Source organism: Haemorhous mexicanus, chromosome 1 (assembly GCF_027477595.1).
Source record: "Haemorhous mexicanus isolate bHaeMex1 chromosome 1, bHaeMex1.pri, whole genome shotgun sequence".
Classification (NCBI taxonomy): domain Eukaryota; kingdom Metazoa; phylum Chordata; class Aves; order Passeriformes; family Fringillidae; genus Haemorhous; species Haemorhous mexicanus.
Genome location: NC_082341.1, coordinates 31,753,338 through 31,773,703, shown reverse-complemented (window position 1 = coordinate 31,773,703; position 20,366 = coordinate 31,753,338). Strand labels below are relative to the sequence as shown.

The window sequence follows — 20,366 nt, the reverse complement described above, 5'->3', positions numbered from 1 at the left end:
TTAAAGAAAACACGGTGTGTTTGCTGAAATTAAAAGGAGTCAAAAGGAATCCCTCAAAACTTGAGGGAAATCTTACCATTTGGAAAAAAAAAACCAAAAAAAGACCACCAGAGGAAGAAACAGAAACTTTTTTTGTGTGGTTACAAAGACCAATTACATTGTCTTTTTGCAATAAAGATTTTGTTGTGTGAACCAAATACTCTAGATCATGCATTGTGCATGAGTAGTTTACTAAAATTAGAATCAAATTTGTTTAAAAAATTTGTAATAATTCCATTTGGAGGGCAGCTGTGAAACCATTGGGTCCAACCCATGGTGGAAACAGCTTCAGTTCGACCAGGATGCTCAGAGCTTAGCACAGGCAAGCCCTGAATATAGTGATGTTGGACACTGTGCAGGTAACCTGTCCTGTTGGGCTCTTCACAGGAGGAAAAATAAGTATCTTAATCTAGATAAATTTTCTTTTATTGCCATCTCTGATGGTCACCCCATATAATTTTGTAGCACACCTCCAGGAAAAGTCTGGCTCGGTCTTATCTCCATTCTGCCACTGGGTTCTGCCACCATGAGATTACCTTGAGCCCTGTTACCCAAGAGCAAACCCAGTGCTTTCACCCCAGTGATGTGTGCAGTAAAGGTTTGGAAAAATCCTAAAAGTAGTGTGACATGGGAATGAGGAATGAAAAGGATACACTGAAATCTGAAACTGGCAGTTTGTCCTGACAACCTGAGGTGCCACAGTTTCAGTGTGTAGGGTTGATCTGTTAGCCAGCACCTTCAGCCTGGTTTTGTAACACTGATTTTTCACCAGGAAGAGGAAAAAGCCTTCATTAATACAATTGAACAAACCTTAGAGAAAAACTTCTCAGCACTTGCAGTGATGCCCACAAGACTAACCAACCATCTAAAGATTTGAGTGTATTTATTCTATGGTTAACTACTGTGCATAGATGTTAATCACAGTTCATGGCAATCCTAGTTTTTTCTCTTATTACTTAAAGCTATTCTTCTCAATTTCCTTTAAAGTGGAAAGGCTGCTTTGTGTGCAGCTGAGCTAACCAGGATGGCTGTGTTTGTTACAAGGACTCTTTCTTACTGGTTCCTGAACTATGATGAATTATTTTGTGCATACTCGTGCTTGTTGATGCTTTGGGAGCTGAGGCTGTACTTGTTTAGTAAAGGAACTGATCTCTGCAGTGGCAACACATTGTTAACTTTTTGAAACTTAAACCTTTATGTATTCTGTATTCTTTTGGGGCTTTTTTAAGGGTGGGGGTCCTGTTCCTGCCATGCATAGTAACAGGAGTAGATACTTTCTTCCTGCTCTTGCTAATGTATTGTACCTTGGGCTTTTTTTGTCTTCCTCTGCAGAAACTCTGCTGGATGATTTCCTTCTCACATACACGGTTTTCATGACGACTGATGACTTGTGCCAGGCCCTTCTGAGGCAATATCCTTTTACTGAAAGTTGTATTCACCGGGGTCACACATTTACTCATAGTTTTATCTGTTGTTGAGCCTTATATCAAAGTTACATGCCTGGTTTTGAGGCAAATGCCTGACTCATAGCAACAATGCAATTTTATGTCAGCTTTGTTTGAAGATAAATAAACTTTTATAACTGTGATAAGGTAAGTTAGAATTTAAATTGGGCTTAAAACTTCCCCAGGTTATGTTAAATCATAGAATACCTACATGTGCATAATACATTACAGAATACACAAGGAGAAAAAGTAAAGAATTTCACAGTCTCTGCTCCTTTTATCATGTAATACAGGATATAAGTCTTAACTCATTGTGAGATGAAATAATTATTTTAATGTATTTCTGATTACTTGGATAAGCTACGAAGCTATGAATCAATGTTTGAATAAACTTGTGGCTATAAAATGACACTTTTGTTCATTTGTTTGTTTGCTTGGTTTTTTAAAATCTTTTCTCCATCTTTAAATTTTGTGCTGAAACCATCTTTTTTTTTCCCTTATAAGACAAAGAACCATGAAGAGACAGGAGCAAGTGTACAAAGTGGTTATCATCTGATATTTGATGCTTCTGCCTTATGAATAGAAAGAATTGGTAGAAATATTTCACTTTTTTTTTTAATTTTAATAGAGTCACTTCTCCAGATAGTATAATTTTTGCAGACAAAAAGAAACTGACTTCTTTTGCCTGTTTTTTGTGTTATTGTTATGCTTTGCCCTTCTTCCCACAGACATTCACGTTGGCATCGGTGTGCAGGGCAAAAGTTCATTCTCAGTTCTGCAGAAAATATATGACTGCACATTATATAATTCCTTTTGAATTGATTTTACTTTTATAGACTCACCTCTCTAATCTGTAAGGGGGAAAAAATCCTCTTGGCACAGAGGATGAATTGAAATTCTTATAACTGAGAATATCATTCCCAAAAGTTATGAAACTCCTAAAGCTCCAGAGGCTAAAACATTTAAAACTGAGCAATGCAGTGAAAAAAAACTTTCATTGCAAATGAGATTATTGCAAAGTCTTTGCCAGCAGTTAATTTTAAAGTTTCTTTGAGATCTTATTATATGTTCCTTAACCTGCTGCACCTATTGTGCTAAGAACCACCAGGGGAAAGAAGATGACTCTGATGTGTCCTGTAGGAAAAGAAAAGTCTTGCATTTGGTGTCTCAATGGACTTCTCTCTACAAAGACTGGTTACACGAAGATGAGCATTTAAAACAATTTTTAAAGGTATTGAAACAATTTCTGTGATGCATTTCAGCACTGTTTAATTACATACTGTGTCTTAAAAGCCCTAACAGCAAAATCTATAAAACATATTTTTTCATGCTTAGATCTTCTCCATTAATATAATATGATTTACATGTGTCTTCTTTAAATACCTTAAATATAGTCAATTTGAACAGAAATCCTGTATTGTCAATAGAGTCAACATTAAAAGCATTACTTTACCCTATGAAACTTCTGGAACTCCCCTGGTCACTAGAAAATGGGAAAAGTTAGGGAGGTAAGAAATAAAACTACAAAGATGTGGACATTCCTCGGACACGCCACTCATGTCTGGCAGAATAGGGTCTGCAGTCAGTATCCAGAGGATCATGGACATAGAGAGTTTTGAGGTGTCTGTAAGAAATGCTACTTTGACTGAGGAGTGAAATCCTATTCCATGGTGTTTGCTGGGTGGACATGGAGAGCAGCATAGCTTTATGTATTTTTGATAAAGAAATTTTGTTCCTTGCTTGTTAGCGAAGTTTTTCTCGTATTTCTGTATGAGTTCCAACAGCTCTTACTAGTTAATTCATTAAGCCCTTGTTAAGTTGAAAATAGTGCTGTTGTTGAGAACCTGAAATCAATCTGATTACTGATTTTTTTTTTTTTTTTTAAATATGTATTTTTTCCCTACTGGTTGAAAGATGACAGTATTGTAGGAGACTTTGCAGTATCTTACAGTATTTTACTGATGAGGCTCTTAACATCTCCCTTAACTGGAGATGTTAAGGGTCTTTTATCTCTTCAGTCACTTGCTCAAGACTAAGGCAATGTGGAGAAAAATCTTGAGATTAGGGTTTTTTTTTGTTTGTTTTGTTTTGTTTTTTAAGTAGGGCACACTTCATATGGAAGCAGAAACTTTAGGATTTTTGCTCTTTGGTACTAGGTGTGTATTGCTATACTGGAAAGGGGACATCATTTCAGGCATCAGTTATGTCACACAGAGTTGCCCCTGTCTGGAGGCAGGGCTTTCTGGCCATGCAGGCGTGTGACTGTGCACTGTCTCACAATTCCTCTTCTGGAAGCTTGTGTGCAGTATTAAACAGCAATAATGTTAATGATGGTTGTAGTTACATGTGCAAAACCAACAAAGAGGGTCGTAGGCTAAAATCATTCATGCAGAAATCTTTGAATGTGGGGGCTAAAGCAAACCTGGTGACTTAGCTCAGGTGCGTGATCCTTGTTTCTTAGAAGAGAAAGGGAAGGATCTACGTGCAGATGTGGAAAAAGTGTAGAGAAAATATTTCCTAGAATTTCAATTACGACAATGTCTTCCCCCAGAATTAAAAGTAAGGTTTATTTACATATTAGTTTACAGCTAGGGAGTGTTGTGGGAGGCATCAACTCAGTTTAAAATGCATGCGGAAATATGAGGAAAGGTAAAGTAGAATATTTGCCATTTTAAAAGTCTTAATCTGATGAACCTATTTGTTATCATTTTGGGTAAGTGATGATGGTGTGGTGTGCTGTCATGCTTCAGAATGTGTTATGCTGACCTAACCCAGGTTTCATGTAATAGCCACAAGTGGTGTTTTGAATGTTCCTGTTTATAGACAAATAGTACAAGAATTTTGCCCTCTCACTTGGTACGCAGTACTAAGTAAGAGTGTTTCTCCAAAGAATATTGAATATTGACCTGTCTGTAAATTTAAACAGGAACATTCTCTCCTTACAGGTTTTGCATTAATATAATGATAGAATTTGTGTTAGTAGGATAGTGCCTGAATTGACTTAGACCACTGATATGATGCCTTAGATTAATGTTTGAGTTGTCAGGTGTTTTAAGATACCACTTTGTTTTGTAGACGATATACAGAAATGTGCTAGATGATGTGTATGAGTATCCCGTTCTTGAGAAGGACCTGAAAGAATTCCAGAAGATACTTGGGATGCATCGCCGACAGTAAGTATTGATTGTATTAGTGATCAAGTCTTCTTTTATTCAGAGTGTAATTTATTTTTGTTCCTATCTTTCTGGAATTCAATAAAGTGATGAGTGATACAAGTAGCATATTCAGTTTTGCAAGTCATCTCTTCTTAAAACTAAGGCTAGATTATTCCATTTTTTCTGATGTTTGTTGGGCAGTGTTTGTGATTCAACATTCATTCCCATCAATTTCATTTGGGATTACTTTCAGAGCAATAGTTTGTGGAGAAGTTGGCAAAAATTCCCTCAGAAGTTGCAGTCTGTGACTTCAGATGGTACCTTCATTTTTTCTGCAGTACTGAGAAGCAAATCACTTGGAATAGTCATCTCAGAGTTATTATTTTACTAATAATTATGGCATCTATAAAAGATAGTTAATTGGCATGTTTTTCCAACAAATGGAGGTTGTTTCCATGGTTTGGCCATTGGGGAAGTGGAAGGAGCTGTGCCCTTGAGGCTGACCCTGACTGCTGTGTTAACCTACTCCAGCAGCTCATGGGCTGGCAACATTGCTTTTCCCTACAATCAATTATGCAAGTCAAAGGAAAGTTCTGTGGCTGAGCCAGATGCCTTTAGTTTTTCCTGAAGAACCTCTGCAGCCTTTCTGCAGTGACCATTTACTGATAAAAACTTTCTGATGTTGTAAAGTTTGCTCTAGCTAAAACTTCCTTTTCCTAAGCTTTGGCTGGAAAGAATAACTGTGATTTTCCTTTTTGTTTCAGCACTGTAGATGAGTATTCACCTCATCGAAAGGTAATGCTAACTTGATTGTTGCTGATGGCTAGATAAGTTACCATCTCACTTTTTTTTCCCTCTCTGCCCACTTCTTTCTCTTTTCTTGGCTTCTTAACTGAACGTGACTGGTGACCAAAAACATGACAGGACACATCAGTGAGGTTAGACCTGCAATGCTGCTTAAGGAACATTTTTTTTCCTTTGAGTGCATCCTGGATATCAGCAGTGTGAGCTAACCTGCAGTGGTTGTGACAGTATTAGCATGTTAACAAGATGCTTTGAGATGTCAAAATTCAGGAGAGGCCTAGGGGGGTGTCCCCACAGAGCTAGAGGGATGTAGCAAGCTGGGCATACTGGGCTGAACGCAGGCATTGACGTGGATGTCAAGTAAACAGAGCAGAGGGCGGATTTGTTGTGACAGGAACAGACAAAAAGAGAGGAACATGAATCTGTCTGTCTGACTGGAGGGAGAAGTTGCAGCCAGAGAAAGTTGGTGTACAAACTGCTCAGGGGTGAATTGCTGTGCTCGTCAGTTTTACTGGGCTGAAGGTGAAGTGTGTAATAAGCTTAAAATGTTCCTGCAAAAATGTGGAAGGCAGAACATGAGAGTGTAGTGAAATTGCTAAACAGGCTGATTGCTGCATAGGAAATGTATATAAGAAGTGTGTAAGAAATGAGCTCTGAACATGAATACAGAAGACCTTGAATTGTGCAGGCTGCTTAGCCTTGGCATGTCCTGCTTCCTCCAAAATCCCCACCTTGGCCATTCTTTAGTAAGGCAACTCCCAGTTTACTGCTCCAAGAAAGGGTGGGTGTACTTCCTATATAGAAAACTTTTGGCCAGACATATAGGTTAAATGCTGTATTCTGTGAATTACTGCTTTGTAAACAGCAGGGATGCAAAAAATCACTGATTTTTTTTTTCCTTTGTTTCTTTTCCACTCCCTCACAGAATAAAACCTTTTTCCACCAGTTCAGTGTAAAGGAGAACTGGCTGCAGCACAGAGGAACTGTGAATGAAACAGAAGAAAGTGAGTAAAAATGAAAGAATGGAGGAAAAGCTCAAAAGCTATACAATTATTTCTCAAGGACTTCAGTGTAAATATTCTTTAGCTGACATACAGCTTTTGAACAAGACCTTAGGGACACAAAAGAAGAAATATTTGGCAAGTTTTCCTTCCTTCCTCCTGGTTGGCAGGCTCAGCAGTGCCATGGTATCTCAAGGGGTTTTTTCCCTGTCCGGTTCCTCCAGCACCCCTGTCACACTCCTGTGTGTGTCCCAGGTGTGCTGGCAGCCTGTCCACCAGGCATTAGTTCTGCTCCAGTTCATGCTCTTCGTCTCTTGACCTATATCTTGATTGTGAAAGGTGAATGCAAAAGCCTGTCATATGAAATGGGCCAGGATCTGCTAACTGTGGGAATCTGCCTTAGTTCCTTCTCTGCTCAAAAACATCTCTGTGAGTTGTGTGGTGCCACTTCACTTTAATGCCAGCCATTTCAGAAGGCAATTCCCTGCATCCCTAATGGTACTGTGAGGCTGTGAGGCTGTCACCCTCCTGCAATGCCTGTGCGAGGAAGGAGGCAGAGAGGAGAACACTGTGTACACAAGCAGGGAACAACAGAAGGACCTCCTACCTGGCTCTTTGACAGTAGATCTTCATTTCTTACTGGGAACAAAACTCCAGAAGTTCACTTGAAGTCAATGTATTTTTAGTACTCATTTGTGACAGAATAAAAACTGAGCTTGTTCTACGCCAAGTCGAAAGACTTCCACAGTATGGGCTGCTGATTGATAATCCTCTTTTTGTGCTTCAAATGTTGGGGGTTTTGAGGTTTATGTTACCAAGGCTTCTTTTAAAAATCTTATTTGTGGATGTGAACCCCCACACTCATTTTTTTTTTGAGTCGTAGACAGCTTGTGGGTGACTGGAAAGGAAAGTGTGCTGGTGCAAGAGAGGGGACAGACTGTGTGACCATGGTAGGACAGCCACCAGGACAGGATCCAGCAAGGCCAGTCCTGGCTGAGTTAATCGCTTTTTTCCCACTGCTTGAGAGCAGGAGACATGATGGCATTAAAGGAATGAAATAACCAGAGTGAAGTTGGGGAAGGGAGAGACAGATGCAGAGGGTGGACATTTAACTGTGTGTGGTGGAGTGCTGTCTGACTGATGGTGCTTGTGGAGGATGGGTCTGTCCAGCTGCACTGTGCCACTTGACCAGAGGGGTTTTATCCTCTATTGCAATCATTACCAGGGCAGCTTGCAGCCCATGGCCACTTCCTCCCTCTGCCATTCCCTCCTTCTGACAGAGGAGCAGCACAGGCTCCTGGAAGAGATGATGTGATCCATCCCAAGAGATACCACAGATAGAACACTGGAAAGATGTGAGGGAGAGAATAACTATGGTGGTTGTGCATGAGCATCTGACCTGTGGGATGATTTAGTTCAGTGTTAAAAGAAGGAAAAATCAATAGCCCATTTATAAAATGACATCACTGTCATTGTCCCTTTGCAAATGACTGAGAGGACATTTCAAACAAATTCACTGTAAGCAAGGTGTGTCAGTTTGCATATGGAGTCCAAGTATTCCTATCAGATTTTTTAAAATTTATTTTTCTAGCTCGTTATTTAAAGTGCAGTTAGATGTCTCTATCCTCATGATGTTATCCATTCTGATAAAATATTCTGCCATAGAATGAGCATCTCATTTACTTTCTGTCAGCAGAGACAGGTTAAAAAGGAATTATAAAATCAAATGGCTTTTTTTGCCCAGTACTCAATGTTAAGTTCCTCCTTCATTCTCATATACATTTTTTCTTTACTACAACAGGAAAAACCCCTGTTCTCAAGGATAGAGTTGTTAACTGCTTCTGGCATAGTCTTCACTAATGAAAGTGCCCTGAAGCCATGAAGATCTGTAGGATAAGCAAAGAGCTATTGCTACATACACCTGTCAATAAAGATAATAAAAAAATACAACAGTTCTGGAGAAGAAAAGTTGTCCTGTGTTGGCATACTAGCAGCCTGTCTAGAATAAGAAGTACTAGAGGAGAAGGAAATTGAAAGTTTAATTGAGCACTGAAGTGAGTGTGAAACTAAGAGCTGTTACAATTCTGATTAGCAGATGTAATTTCCAAAATATTTATGCAAGTCTCTGGCTCAATTTCTTCCACTTAAGTGTAGCAGTCGTATTTCAAAGAGCTAGCTAGGGCAAACTCTGCTAAAGATGTAAACCTAAAATTCTGGCAGGCAGAAAGAGTGTACACCTCTTTTTGTAGCAGAAAAAAGTAATTGCTGAGCTGACCACAGCATTTCCAGAGCTGAACCAACTCATGGACCTCAGTGGAAGTAGTGAGCCCAGGGAGTTTCTCCAAACCAGTCCCATTTATATCTGCTGCTTGTGATTCAGGAAATGAGTTGTCAGAACTGATTGTATGGCAGTGTGGGCCATCTCTGCTGGTGCTGAAATACTCTGGCAAGATGTTTAGATGTCTAGACAGATAAGCTGTCAGGAGTGGTTGAAAACCTGGGAGCACTGTTCTTGCAAAGCTTCCTGTTCCAGGTAGAAATGGAGGTCCAAAATAATTTCTGCAGCAGACATGAAGTATACTGAAAGGGCAGTGATTTATCTGAACCTAAAATGAAGGGAGAAAAAATGGCAACAGCTGAGTTTCAGAGAAGATAGGCAGTGAAGGAAGTTGTCTGTGACAAATCCTCAGGGTAGGAAATCTTAAATAGATATTGCTGTGGGAGTCTATGTTTCCATTTGCCTGCCTCTCTCATTTCCCAGGGACAGGAAGTGGGGAGGGGAAAAATGGTGATGTTTCTGCTTAGTTTCATGTCCTTTGTGTCAGGGTGCAGTGACTGCCCTTCCAGCAGCAGCCAGGCAGCTGAGGCATTGCTGTGGTGGGGTCTGCAAGTTTGTTCCTTGCTCTGTTCAGGTATCTCTGCCTACAGCTGAGCATGTCTTTGTTCCTTTGTGCAGTTTTCTGCCGGGTGTATATAACAGAGCACTCCTATGTCAGTGTGAAAGCCCAAGTGTCAACTTCAGCTCAGGAGATTCTGAAGATCGTGGCAGAAAAGATCCAGTACCCGGAGGAGGAGTTGGCGCTGGTGACAGTCTCATTTTCTGGTGGTAAGTAACTTCCCTTCCTCTGACTACTTACCTTTTATTGCATCAGGTAAGGGAGGGCTGGCACTTTCTGATGCAAGGATACAGCTGTTCATCTGTGGGCCCACAGCTGGATGACCAGGGGAACAATGAGGATCTGCTTCCCAGAGGCTTGTTTCCATGGCAACAGCTCTTTCTTGGGTACTGTGGGATGTAGCATCTCCTGGCTGGGAAGGGAGTGTAAAGAACTCTCATCTCCAGCAGTATTGCAAGGTTTTATTTCTTTTTCACAGATGAATCTCCTGTTTTGGAATTTAAATTAATTTTGAAGGCAATGAGGCATGATTTGCCTTGAAAATAGAGACAGGAATAGCAAATACTATATGCATGGCTGTTTCCTCATTTATGGCATAGGTAACAAATATTCTTGAGCTGAAAGGAGGAAGACATGTATTTGCACAACTGAGATACTGGGAGCAATCTCAGCAATATTTTGTAAGCAGCAATTGACATCTTTTGCCTATTGTTTTAGTGTTAGTCATTGTCTTTTTTAAGAAAGACTGTAGTGATCATGGAGTGTTACTAGGGACCAGCCAAAGTCCCCAGATCTTCTTTGATCTTTGGAAGGTCTCAAGCTCCTTGGCCAGATTGCTTTGATTGTTGTGGTGTTTTTTGGAAGCAATTTAACTAGGTGCATAGAACTGTGAAGCTGTATCTACAAAAGGACTGAGAGTGTAGGATATCTTGGAAATATTCTCAGATAACATTAGTTGGTGCTGACCCCCTAAGACAAAGGATGGGTCTTTTAAGTTACAGCACTCATTGCTACTTCTTTGTCAGTCTAGTTAAGTGAAATACACACAAGTGCTGGCTTGTTCTGTTTGTACCTTTGATTCAGAACTGGAAGGTCACTTTTTTTCCCCCTCCATGCTAAGCTCAATTAAATAAACCAATTTTTGAGTGCACTGGTGTGGGTGTCAGGGATAGTGCCCTGCTCTGGTTGTTGAGACCGTGGGCACAGAACATCCATTGGGAGCATTACACATGGGTGTCCTGGCCATCCAGGCTACATCATTTTCAGGCATTTTTTTTTTACCCTTGTGTGTGCCCAGACTCACCTTCAGTGCATTTCACAGCACTGCAAAATCACTCTGCTGGTGTTGTTTTTCAGGTCTTTCTCTCCCGTTCAAGAGCAGGTCAAGTTTTGCTCTGATAGCAATAAATCTGGTTCTAACTGCCTGCTTAGCTAAAGAAAACCAACCATTCATAAATAATGAAACATACTATATTGGTTCCCAGGAAAGCCACAAAATGGAAGTGGTTGCCACTTGGTTGTTCAATGAGAGACAGTAAATAAAATGCAGGTATACTAGGAAAGCCATTTGTACGTGATCTTTAAAACCCCTAAAATGTTATTTAGTTACATTGCCTGAGTTAATTTGAAATACAACAATACCAGTATCTTTCTTCTTATGCATCCTTTACTGCAAGTAACAAACACCAGCCTGCTGTGCTTTTTTTTTTCTGTTTTGTGTTTTTGCTATTTGTGTGACTTAGAACTCTTGTTTTTCATCCACTTGGAGGGCAGCAGTATGAGCATTGGAGAACCTGTTTTTATTGTACTACAATAATGGATAAGCAAGCTCCTTATTCAAAATTACCTTGAAGAAACATAATTGTAGTTCAGCATAATGTATCTGTGCATCAATGGATAAGTGAGCATGGATAAAAGGGAAAACTGTCTGAAATTAGATTTGGCTCTCAAGCTCCTCCTGGTCCTATTCCTCATGGGCAATGCAGAGTCCAGGGTAGCTGTCAGTGTCCTTGGTGTAGTTTTGGGTCTACCATGTATCTGGTCTCCAGAGGATTACTGGGAACCCCCAGGAAGTGACAGCTTTTAAGCTGTATTTGGAGTTTTGCTTTATTTTTCCCACCACTTTTCTCTAGTTCATTCAAGATTCCACAGAGCTGAACCAGTACTCTGGACTGGAGGAAAAAAAAAGTCCTTTCTGTTTGCTACCAGTGTCCTGCTCTTTTACTCAGCTATTTCCTAAATTATTTGCTCTAAGTCTAGCTAGAAGAATTACTACAAATACTGTGTTACTGCTCCGTGGGGTGAATTTCATGTTGATGGGATCCTTTAAACTTCTTTTCCTGCTCAGTGGCTGTGGCTACTGATTTAATCTCCAGTCACTGGTTTTGCACATACAACAGCTCAGTCTCTGGAGGCTGAGCCACTCTGCTCGAACAAAATTCACTACATTTATACTAGATACACTGGGTTGAAATGAAATGATCTTTAAGGCATAGGAGGCTAGACCAGGTGATTTCAGGGTTTTTTTCTGTTCTATGTGAAGTGTAGTTTAGTTACCTTCTAAGAAATTGATGTGGCTTCACAAACACAATTGTACCTTTATTTCTCATATGAAGCTTTTACTTCTGTTCTGAAACTTCTGGTTTTTTGCTGTTTTTACAGAAAAACATGAGCTACAACCAAATGATTTGGCTATCTCAAAATCTTTGGAGTCATCCAGTCGTATGTTTGTATACCGAAAAGATCTGACTGATTCTTTGGTAAGGATTGGTGTTGTATATTTCCCATTTTTTGTTTGTCTGACTCCAAATCAAAACCTCAGTATTCGTCTCAGAGGGCTTTTTCAATGCAGAATTTATTTTTTGCTTCTTTAAAGTAAAGCTTACTGAGCTGCTCTATTCATTAAAAAAAAAAAAATCTTTCATTAACAGCAGTTATTTGACTGAACAGTAATGGAATTTGTTCATCAATTTTAAATAAGCCAAAGCTTCTGTGCAGCTTAAATCTTGCAATATACATCAGCCTGCAAAAGCTGACCTGTGTTTGTACTGGAATGGATGGGATGAGGATTATTCAGGGATCTTGTGACTCTTTCCTCCCCACCCTGCCTTATGCCTCTGTAGCACTTTGGCGGGTACATAACCATACAAGGTGGTGAGCAAATTCGCTGGAATCACTACAGGTGGAAATAAATGTTGTGTGAATTCCACAAGACCCATCAGTTGTGGCCAGCTGGTGTGTAGCTCTGGGGGTGTGTTCTCCTCCTTTCCTTCTGTCTGTCTCTCCATCCTCTCGCTGGTGCTGGGGAGGTCAGCGGATCGAGAGAGAGCAGATCTCTCTCATCCTTCCCTCTGTCTTCAGAAACCAGGATTGCAGCCTCCCTCCCTCCATGCTTTCCCAAAACCTCAGTGAGGCAGGCATGGTCAGACACTTCAGTGTTCCAATAGTTTTGTGCTAATTATGCAGATGTTTCCAGGAAAGAGTAGGGGCTGTATCACAGCTGACTTCTACATGTTGTCAGTACCTCTAGGATCTGTGCATTCATCCTTGGGATGAGAAATGTCTATTTATATTTTGTTGGATCAATGTGCCCCAAAGAGCTGACATGCCACTACCATTGTGATCTGTCATCCCCATTATCTCTGGCTTTTGAGCCATCTCTGAAAATGTGAATATCAAAGGAAGGTTTCCAGCATAGATAGGTGACAGCCAATCTAGTTTCATTAGTTACATAATAAAAATTGCAAAACTTGCTGTAACTGTCTGAAATATAGCACCAAAGTAATGACTTAACTTGTAAGAATAATCTTCCATCTTGGCAGATGGTTCATGTGCCAAGTTTCAGACTGATGAGGTTAAAAAAGCCAAGAGAAATGCAAAATTTTGAAAATCCCAGCTAATAATAGAAAATGCCTGATGACCCTGAATACCAGCATTATCACAGCACTCCACAGTAATATACTGAGTAACTTTTATTAATCAGAGCCCACAGTGTTTTACTCTTTGTTGATTACATTTGGGATAGATTAATCATAAAATATATGGATTTATGTTATTTGTAAAAGTGGACTGGAGGGCAGGTTACGTGCATTTATTCTTAATCCAATGTGTTTTTAGAATGATTCTTTTGTATCAGAAAATTTACTGGTATCTTAATTTAGATTTTATTTTCTGATAGTTTGAGGGATTTTATTTTCATTATGCTCTCTGCTTGGCCAGTGTTTTATATTCAAGGTTGGGAGAGGGAGAGAGAAGGGGAGAGAGGGAGAAGGCCTCACTCTCCAAAGCAAATCATTGATCCTATTGACCCATTTCCCATTTCAAGCTATTTATTAAATAGGTTATAGCTCCTTCATTTTGATTAGTGGGGAAAAAAGCCCTCAGAGTGCACTTAGAGAAGATTACCTGCTCAGCTCTGTTTGGTACCTTAGTCCAGTAACTGTTTCATTGCAGAACCTTTGGCATTTCTTGAGGAATTTGTTTTGCTCTTGTCTGTTCATTTAGAGCCCATTTTCTGAAAATGAGGAGTTGCAGCAAAGATCTGTAAGGATTTTGGGAATTAACACCTGGGATCTTGCCTTAGAACTAACAAACTTTGACTGGAGCCTCTTCAATGCAATTCACGAGGTAAGAAGCACCACATCCACTTCCAGGTATATTACTGTAATGCAGCATTGCATCATTGTGGTGGATTTTGGAGCATTGGTACTCCTGGTTGCTTGCTTCACTGTCATCACAACATGATTTGGTAGCTCTCAGTAGTGGTCACAGGTCCAAGAGTTACCTTGCAGTCCTTGAGACTGAAAATTCAATTGTCAGAGGTTTGTAGCTTTTCTGTGTTTGGGCATCTCATATGTTCCCTGTATACCTGATGTGTTCTATTGAGATTTGCCTCAAAAGAGTAAAAGACCATGATTATTTTCTAAAAACCTTCTCTGTGAATGTGTTGCATATGCATAATGTCCTATGCACTTGATAATGTTTCAGTAAATATGGGATTCCAGAAATAGCTGTCTTTTATATCACTTTAGCCACAAAAGAATTCACTGTTTCAGCAATTCAGATGGTTACTGTCCTCGTTCTTGTTAGGCTGCAGTGAGATGAAGAATACTGGGCAGGCTTTATTAAATGAGATAATGGTGCACTTCAGGGCCCATTGGCTTGTTCCAATGACTTTGATAGGTTCTGGTTTGGGTTGCTCAGTAAAACACACAGTTAACAGTAGAAAAGCTCTCTTGAAAACACCACTTACTGAAAAGCATGTTGGCTTTCTGAGAAGATGAATGTGAAATTGCCTTGCTCTTCACCAGATGCTTTCATTTTATTTCATTCATTGGGTTCTTTTATTCAGTTTAAACACTTTAAATTTGAAACTGGCCACATTTTTTTTTTTGACAGAAATCAAGACCCACACATCTATTGATTAAAAATTGGCTCATACAGAAACAAGTTTGGATAGAAATTTTTCAGATTCTGCAGTGGTTTGATATGGTTGATTTTTCTTACTGGAACAGAAATGGTGAAATACAGAAATAAATTGTTTATGTCTTATACCTGGCTATAGCCAGAAATGGAACCTTGGGCATTCTAACAAGGAGGGCATATCTTGCAGGATTTCCAGTCCACCTGCCTTCTGTAATAAGTCTCTAGATTTTGCTAAGCCAAACCTGAACCATTTGTGATTGGCTCACGGATAATGAAAAAATAACCATTTGCGACCAAACCTTGTTTCCAAAACAGTTTTAAATAATTTCCAGTTCCTTTATATTTAAATTGTTTCTATATCCCTAATGATGTTGTCAATGTCTTGCAGCAAGAGCTGATATACTTCACGTTCAGCAGACAGGGCAGTGCTGAAAACACTGAGAATCTCAGTCTTCTGCTTCAAAGATGCAACGAGGTCCAGCTTTGGGTTGCCACTGAGATACTCCTCTGTAGCCAGCTCTGCAAACGTGTACAGCTTGTGAAAAAGTTCATCAAGATTGCTGCCCAGTAAGTTGCTGGTGTTGCAACAGAAATCCTTGAATTCACATGGTTTGTTTGGCAAGAAGTAGGTAGAGAAGAAAGGAAAGAAAACTAATTCGTCATCCTGTGTTTTGATAGTGTAGTAAGCATTCCTAAGTAAACCAGTCCATAGATAACAACAGCAGAGCCTGGTCAAAACTAGGCATGGTGGAGTGTGTGCTGCTCAAATCTCCCTTGGGCAGCTTAGCTACTATGTCTGCAGTGTCAGCTGCAACATCCTTGATGGTGCAGAGGTGGCTCCTTCTGAGCTGAGATAACCTGAGGACCATATGACAGAACTATTTTGGCAGCAAAACAGTCACACATGACGATAGAAACCAAAACATTATGTTATAAACTTGAAAGTCCTACCTCTAGAGAGGAATCTAACTGCAATAAGCTGTTGCCCCCTGTAATTCTCACTGGAGTTCTCTTTTACTTATTGGAGGGGTAGGCTTTCCCATGTGTTAGATTTGACAGTCCACTCTTTCATTGTTATTAAGTAGTACTGGCATTTATTCTATGTCTTGCAACAGAATACAAATATATACTATACAAAAAAATTTCTTTTTTTCTGTAATCACTCTTTGTCTTTGTAACCAAAGAAATGGAGCAATTTAAATATGTGCAATCATCCTCACCTCTCTCTCCACTTGTTGGTCTTCTGCAATATTTGAATATGCATGGTTGTGGAAAATGTATAAATTGCTACCTTCATCGACTGGGCTGATTTAATTTGCAAGGCACTTAGTTACAGAGGACTGTTCTCTGCTGAAGCAGTGCCTTTAGAGAAATTAATTCTTCTAATCTAATCTAGTGTAACTCATAAATGTGATCTGATTTAGTTTTCAAGTTGTGTGGTATCCAGTAATATGTTCATTTTCTGCCGTACCAATGACCAAAAAATGGTTGGTTCCATGTGCCTTGCTTGCACCATTGTAGCATTAATTTGCATCCCAGCAAAAGTTTTGTGTCAGTCCTACATGAATAAGAATATATTTGTTACCAGACTGAAGTGTTGATCCCATTCTGCTAAGTGAAAAGCCAAAGTTGTGGAGACTAAATACAGTTGTCAGTAAACAGTAGACAGGCTCTCCCCATGTATAGCAGAAGCACCCATCACTGGAGAATGTAGGTGATGAAATAAGAGAGTGTGTAGTTTTCACAGGATTTTCTTTTTTTTGGTCATAAAAACTGCTTTCTAAATGAACACACCACTGTATCTCATCAGTTCTGGAAGAGTTGATGAAAGAGGAACAATTAGGGTGGAAGGATGGTGTACTAAACACATCATGAGACAAGCCAAGCAGCCCTCCTGTTCTGTTTGTGATGAACAACTCTGGCTGCACCCTGTTCTCTGCTCACAGATTCAGCTAGGAATCTTTGTCTGGTCAGGAAACCACCAGGACTAAAATTTCATATTCATTATCTGTGTGCTCTGCTGTTGAGGAACGCATTTTATGCGAGTATGTCAATGCATAGAAGGGAGGCAGAGCTTTTGGAAAACAAATCCATTCACTTATGTTGATGAGTAGTCTAAAAGAGAAGACAAGTGGTTCAATAAACAAGATTAATTAGCATGTTTTTAGAAAAAACATCCTGGGGAGTTAAAGAAACAAGTCAATGTAAGGCTAGAACAGAAAGATTACAACAGCAGCCTTTTTGCTCCCCAAACAAGCAGTGGCAGGCTGTGAGAGACATCCCTTCTTCCACTGCTTGGTGTGAGGAGTGGGTCCACCCAACAGACAGTTCATGCAGGCTGCATTGGACACCTTCCTTGTTTTGAAATGAGTTGCCTTTGGGAGCTGCCTGGTTTTCATGATAAAAAGAACCTCAGCAACAAAGTTAGGATTAACTCAAAGACAGCTGAAGTGAAGTGAGAAATTCACTGTCTCAAGATAGTACACAGTGATAAGAGCAGGCTTTATAAAACTTGTTACAACTTCTGGCCATTTTCCAGGCTAAGGCCTTGGCATGTACTTTTCCCTGATGATAAATCCCAGTGAAGCCAGTGGAATTTTAAATTGTCTTAAAAGAGTATTCGCACTCTCGCACACAAATGCACCCATATATTTGTACGGTCTCCAAAAATCTGCAAGAGACAGGGCAGTATTTTTGTTTCAAAAGGACTCAGTATTTCAGGATTTCAAGTTTCCTAGAACTAGAAATAAGCATGGTCTGATTGTATACAGTAAAATGTCAAAAAATAGAGGAATCGAGCAAATTGGGATCTGTACTGGAACCAGTACTAGCTACAACTGGTTTACAGGCATATGTAAATTGAGCACTAACCAGATTTTCAGACAATAAAAATGATGAGGGATTGCAAATGCATTGGGGCATAGATAGGAAAAAAAAAAGAATTATCTAAGGAGTCTAGTGGCATGTGCAAACAACAGTAGGATAAGATTTAATTTAGATAGATGTCAAGTAATTCAGCTACAGAATGCTAATACTGAGCTGAAGAAATAAATGCATGATTGTCAAGAACAGCACTGTGACAGAGGTCCTTGGGTGATAATAGATGACAAATTAAAAGAAAGGACAAAATGTGATGCTGTTCCAAATAAATAATTTGCTGTTTGTTTTATGCTTGCATAAGAATGTAGAACAGTAATTATATTTCTTCTTCCCTCCCCACTGTCTCACTACATGAGAAAGTAGTGAAGGAAATAAGAGTTAAATGTGAGTTAAAATAAATTACAAAGAATTCAGTGAAGGATAATAACAGTATGGAAAAGCAAATTGCAGGCCACAACTACAAAGAGAAATTGAAGGAACCTATGTTGTACAATTTACAGAAAAGATGAAAAAGAGGATGAAAATATTTATAATACAACAGAATAGAGGTCAAGGAATTATTCTGTATGGTAAAGGACAGCTGGGAGTAACTTGAACATTGAAAAGGGAAAATTACTTTTGACAGCAACGGGGAAAAATTAACCTGCCAACAACAGGGTTGATGAGACAGTAGAACGTTTTCTAAAAAACTTCTTAGAGACCCCATCACCTAGACTGCAGGTGGTTATGAGAGGACATTTAATGAGTTCATTATGTGGAAGATGATTGTATGTTAGTGCTGAGGGTTGAGATGAGACTCAGTAACCTAGGATACGTGTGCATTCCATTTATTGCTGATTCTGAGTACAAAAAATCATATTTTCATTCCTCAGCTGTAAAGCCCAAAGAAATCTGAATTCATTCTTTGCAATTGTTATGGGTCTCAACACTGCATCTGTCAGCCGGCTGTCTCAGACCTGGGAGGTAAGACACATCTTTATATCTTTCAGACACTGTCAAAACCATTTTGCACAAAGGCTGTATACTGGTGAATTACCTTTTCTTTCTGATTAATAATTTTTCATGCTGAAATCAAACATGGAGGAAGTGTTGGTGGAGAAAATTCTTTGTGACCTGAAACCTTAGATATGCAGGTATTAAAGAAAAAAACACCTAAGCATGTCCTTCCAGAGTTTTAAATAAGAACAAAGCACGGAGATTTTATCCCCTTAAAACAAAATAAATTATTCTAGCATTTTAAGTAGATGTCAAAATAGAAAGTCTTACAAAGGTGGCTCCAAACAAGCAATACCTTATTATGGAATAATTTAATTAAGAAGCCAAAACAACAAAGTAGAAATAAACCATCTTTAGTTGTCTTTCATCAAATTTTTTTTGCAGCTGCTCATCCTGAACAACAAATTTAGGAAATGAGCATGAATAAGGAGCATACTGGAGAACAGAGATTATTTGCTTAAAAAGCTACTGGGTGCTACACAGAGCATGGGTGCGTTTAAAGGAGGGTCCCACTGGGATCTGTGTTTCTGTTTGGATTTTTTTCTTTCCATCCAAATGGCATCCATGTTGAGTTACAGTATCTGCAAGTTTACTGCATCTGCTGATGAACCAAATACTGGGGAAGGAGTAATTGAGCAGGGTGGGTTGAAGCCTTATCCCTCCTTCATGCCCTTAACGCCACAGGTAGGCAGTACTCCAAAAATACCAATCTGTAATACAGACTGACAGAGAAGAGCTGTGATCTCCTGCCTTGGAGATACACTTGAGCACCAACAGCTGGGACCAAAGGGCCATTAGGGACTTACAAACCTGTCTGACACTGTCCAGAGCAAAGTCTGCCCCCTCAGCTGAAACCACACATATGGAAACATCACTCGTATGTCTGAGGCTTTGACACAGTGACTGTTTACAGAGACTCAGATAGGCAAGGAAGAGATGACTTAAATAAGAGATAAAGTAAAAGTTTTAGAGCAACTACATACCTGAGGACAATGATATGGAAACTCCTTGCCTCTGATATCTCTAGAACACCTCTCTGGGGAGGATTTGCCCTGGCCTCCTGCTAAGTTGCCTTCATTCCATTTCTCTGGGCTCTGGTAGGAGAGTGGAAGAGACCAAGTGTGGTCTGGAAGGCAATGATACAGATCTCTCCTGCACAGAGACACTCAGAGCTCTGCTCTGTGCTGAGGCCTCTGGAGATCGTGTGCTGCCGGTGGGCTTCTCTCAGGAAGAGCAGAATGTGCTGCTTGTCAGAACAAAGAGTGCATCTGCATATGTACCACTGTAAATATGTCACGTTTCTGTGTGTAGAATATTTATCAAGTCACATCCTTTCTTTTTTTTTAATTTGTAAAACTTCATTGCCCTGGAAGTTTCAAAAGCAGAAGGTTATTTGCATTAGTAATGTGACTTCGAGAAAGTAGAGCAATGTTTTAAAATTAATTATAATTACTTACACATGTAAATGAAACAACCTAAATTTAAGCAGCCATTTAGACTAAATCATATTGGCTCTGCACTTGATTTCTTAAACAAGTAGTATGCTTCCAAGTATATTCTATTTTTCTTCCTGCAGTATCCAGTGTTTTAATGAGCCTCACTTTCCCCAATATAAGATAGAAGAAAACATGCAATTGCAGTTCCATGTTCAATCATTTTAGCATTTTAATTGTACACATCCACTTAATCTAATGGTTCTAAGTCTCTTTTCTCTTGGTAATGTCA

General features: G+C 39.5%; 1 protein-coding gene across 6 annotated transcripts in view; it reads left to right on the top strand.

Moving 5' to 3' along the window:
- The window catches only part of RAPGEF5 (Rap guanine nucleotide exchange factor 5), a 230,533-nt gene that overhangs the window by 195,920 nt on the left and 14,247 nt on the right, over positions 1–20,366 (top strand). For all 6 annotated transcript variants that reach the window (XM_059844686.1, XM_059844697.1, XM_059844675.1 and 3 more), the window contains 10 exons: positions 1,372–1,450; positions 2,571–2,715; positions 4,560–4,657; positions 5,404–5,434; positions 6,369–6,447; positions 9,401–9,550; positions 12,003–12,100; positions 13,845–13,967; positions 15,154–15,332; positions 18,518–18,608. In XM_059844686.1, coding sequence (XP_059700669.1) covers positions 1,372–1,450; positions 2,571–2,715; positions 4,560–4,657; positions 5,404–5,434; positions 6,369–6,447; positions 9,401–9,550; positions 12,003–12,100; positions 13,845–13,967; positions 15,154–15,332; positions 18,518–18,608 — 1,073 coding nt within the window. The remainder of the gene's footprint in view (positions 1–1,371; positions 1,451–2,570; positions 2,716–4,559; positions 4,658–5,403; positions 5,435–6,368; positions 6,448–9,400; positions 9,551–12,002; positions 12,101–13,844; positions 13,968–15,153; positions 15,333–18,517; positions 18,609–20,366) is intronic.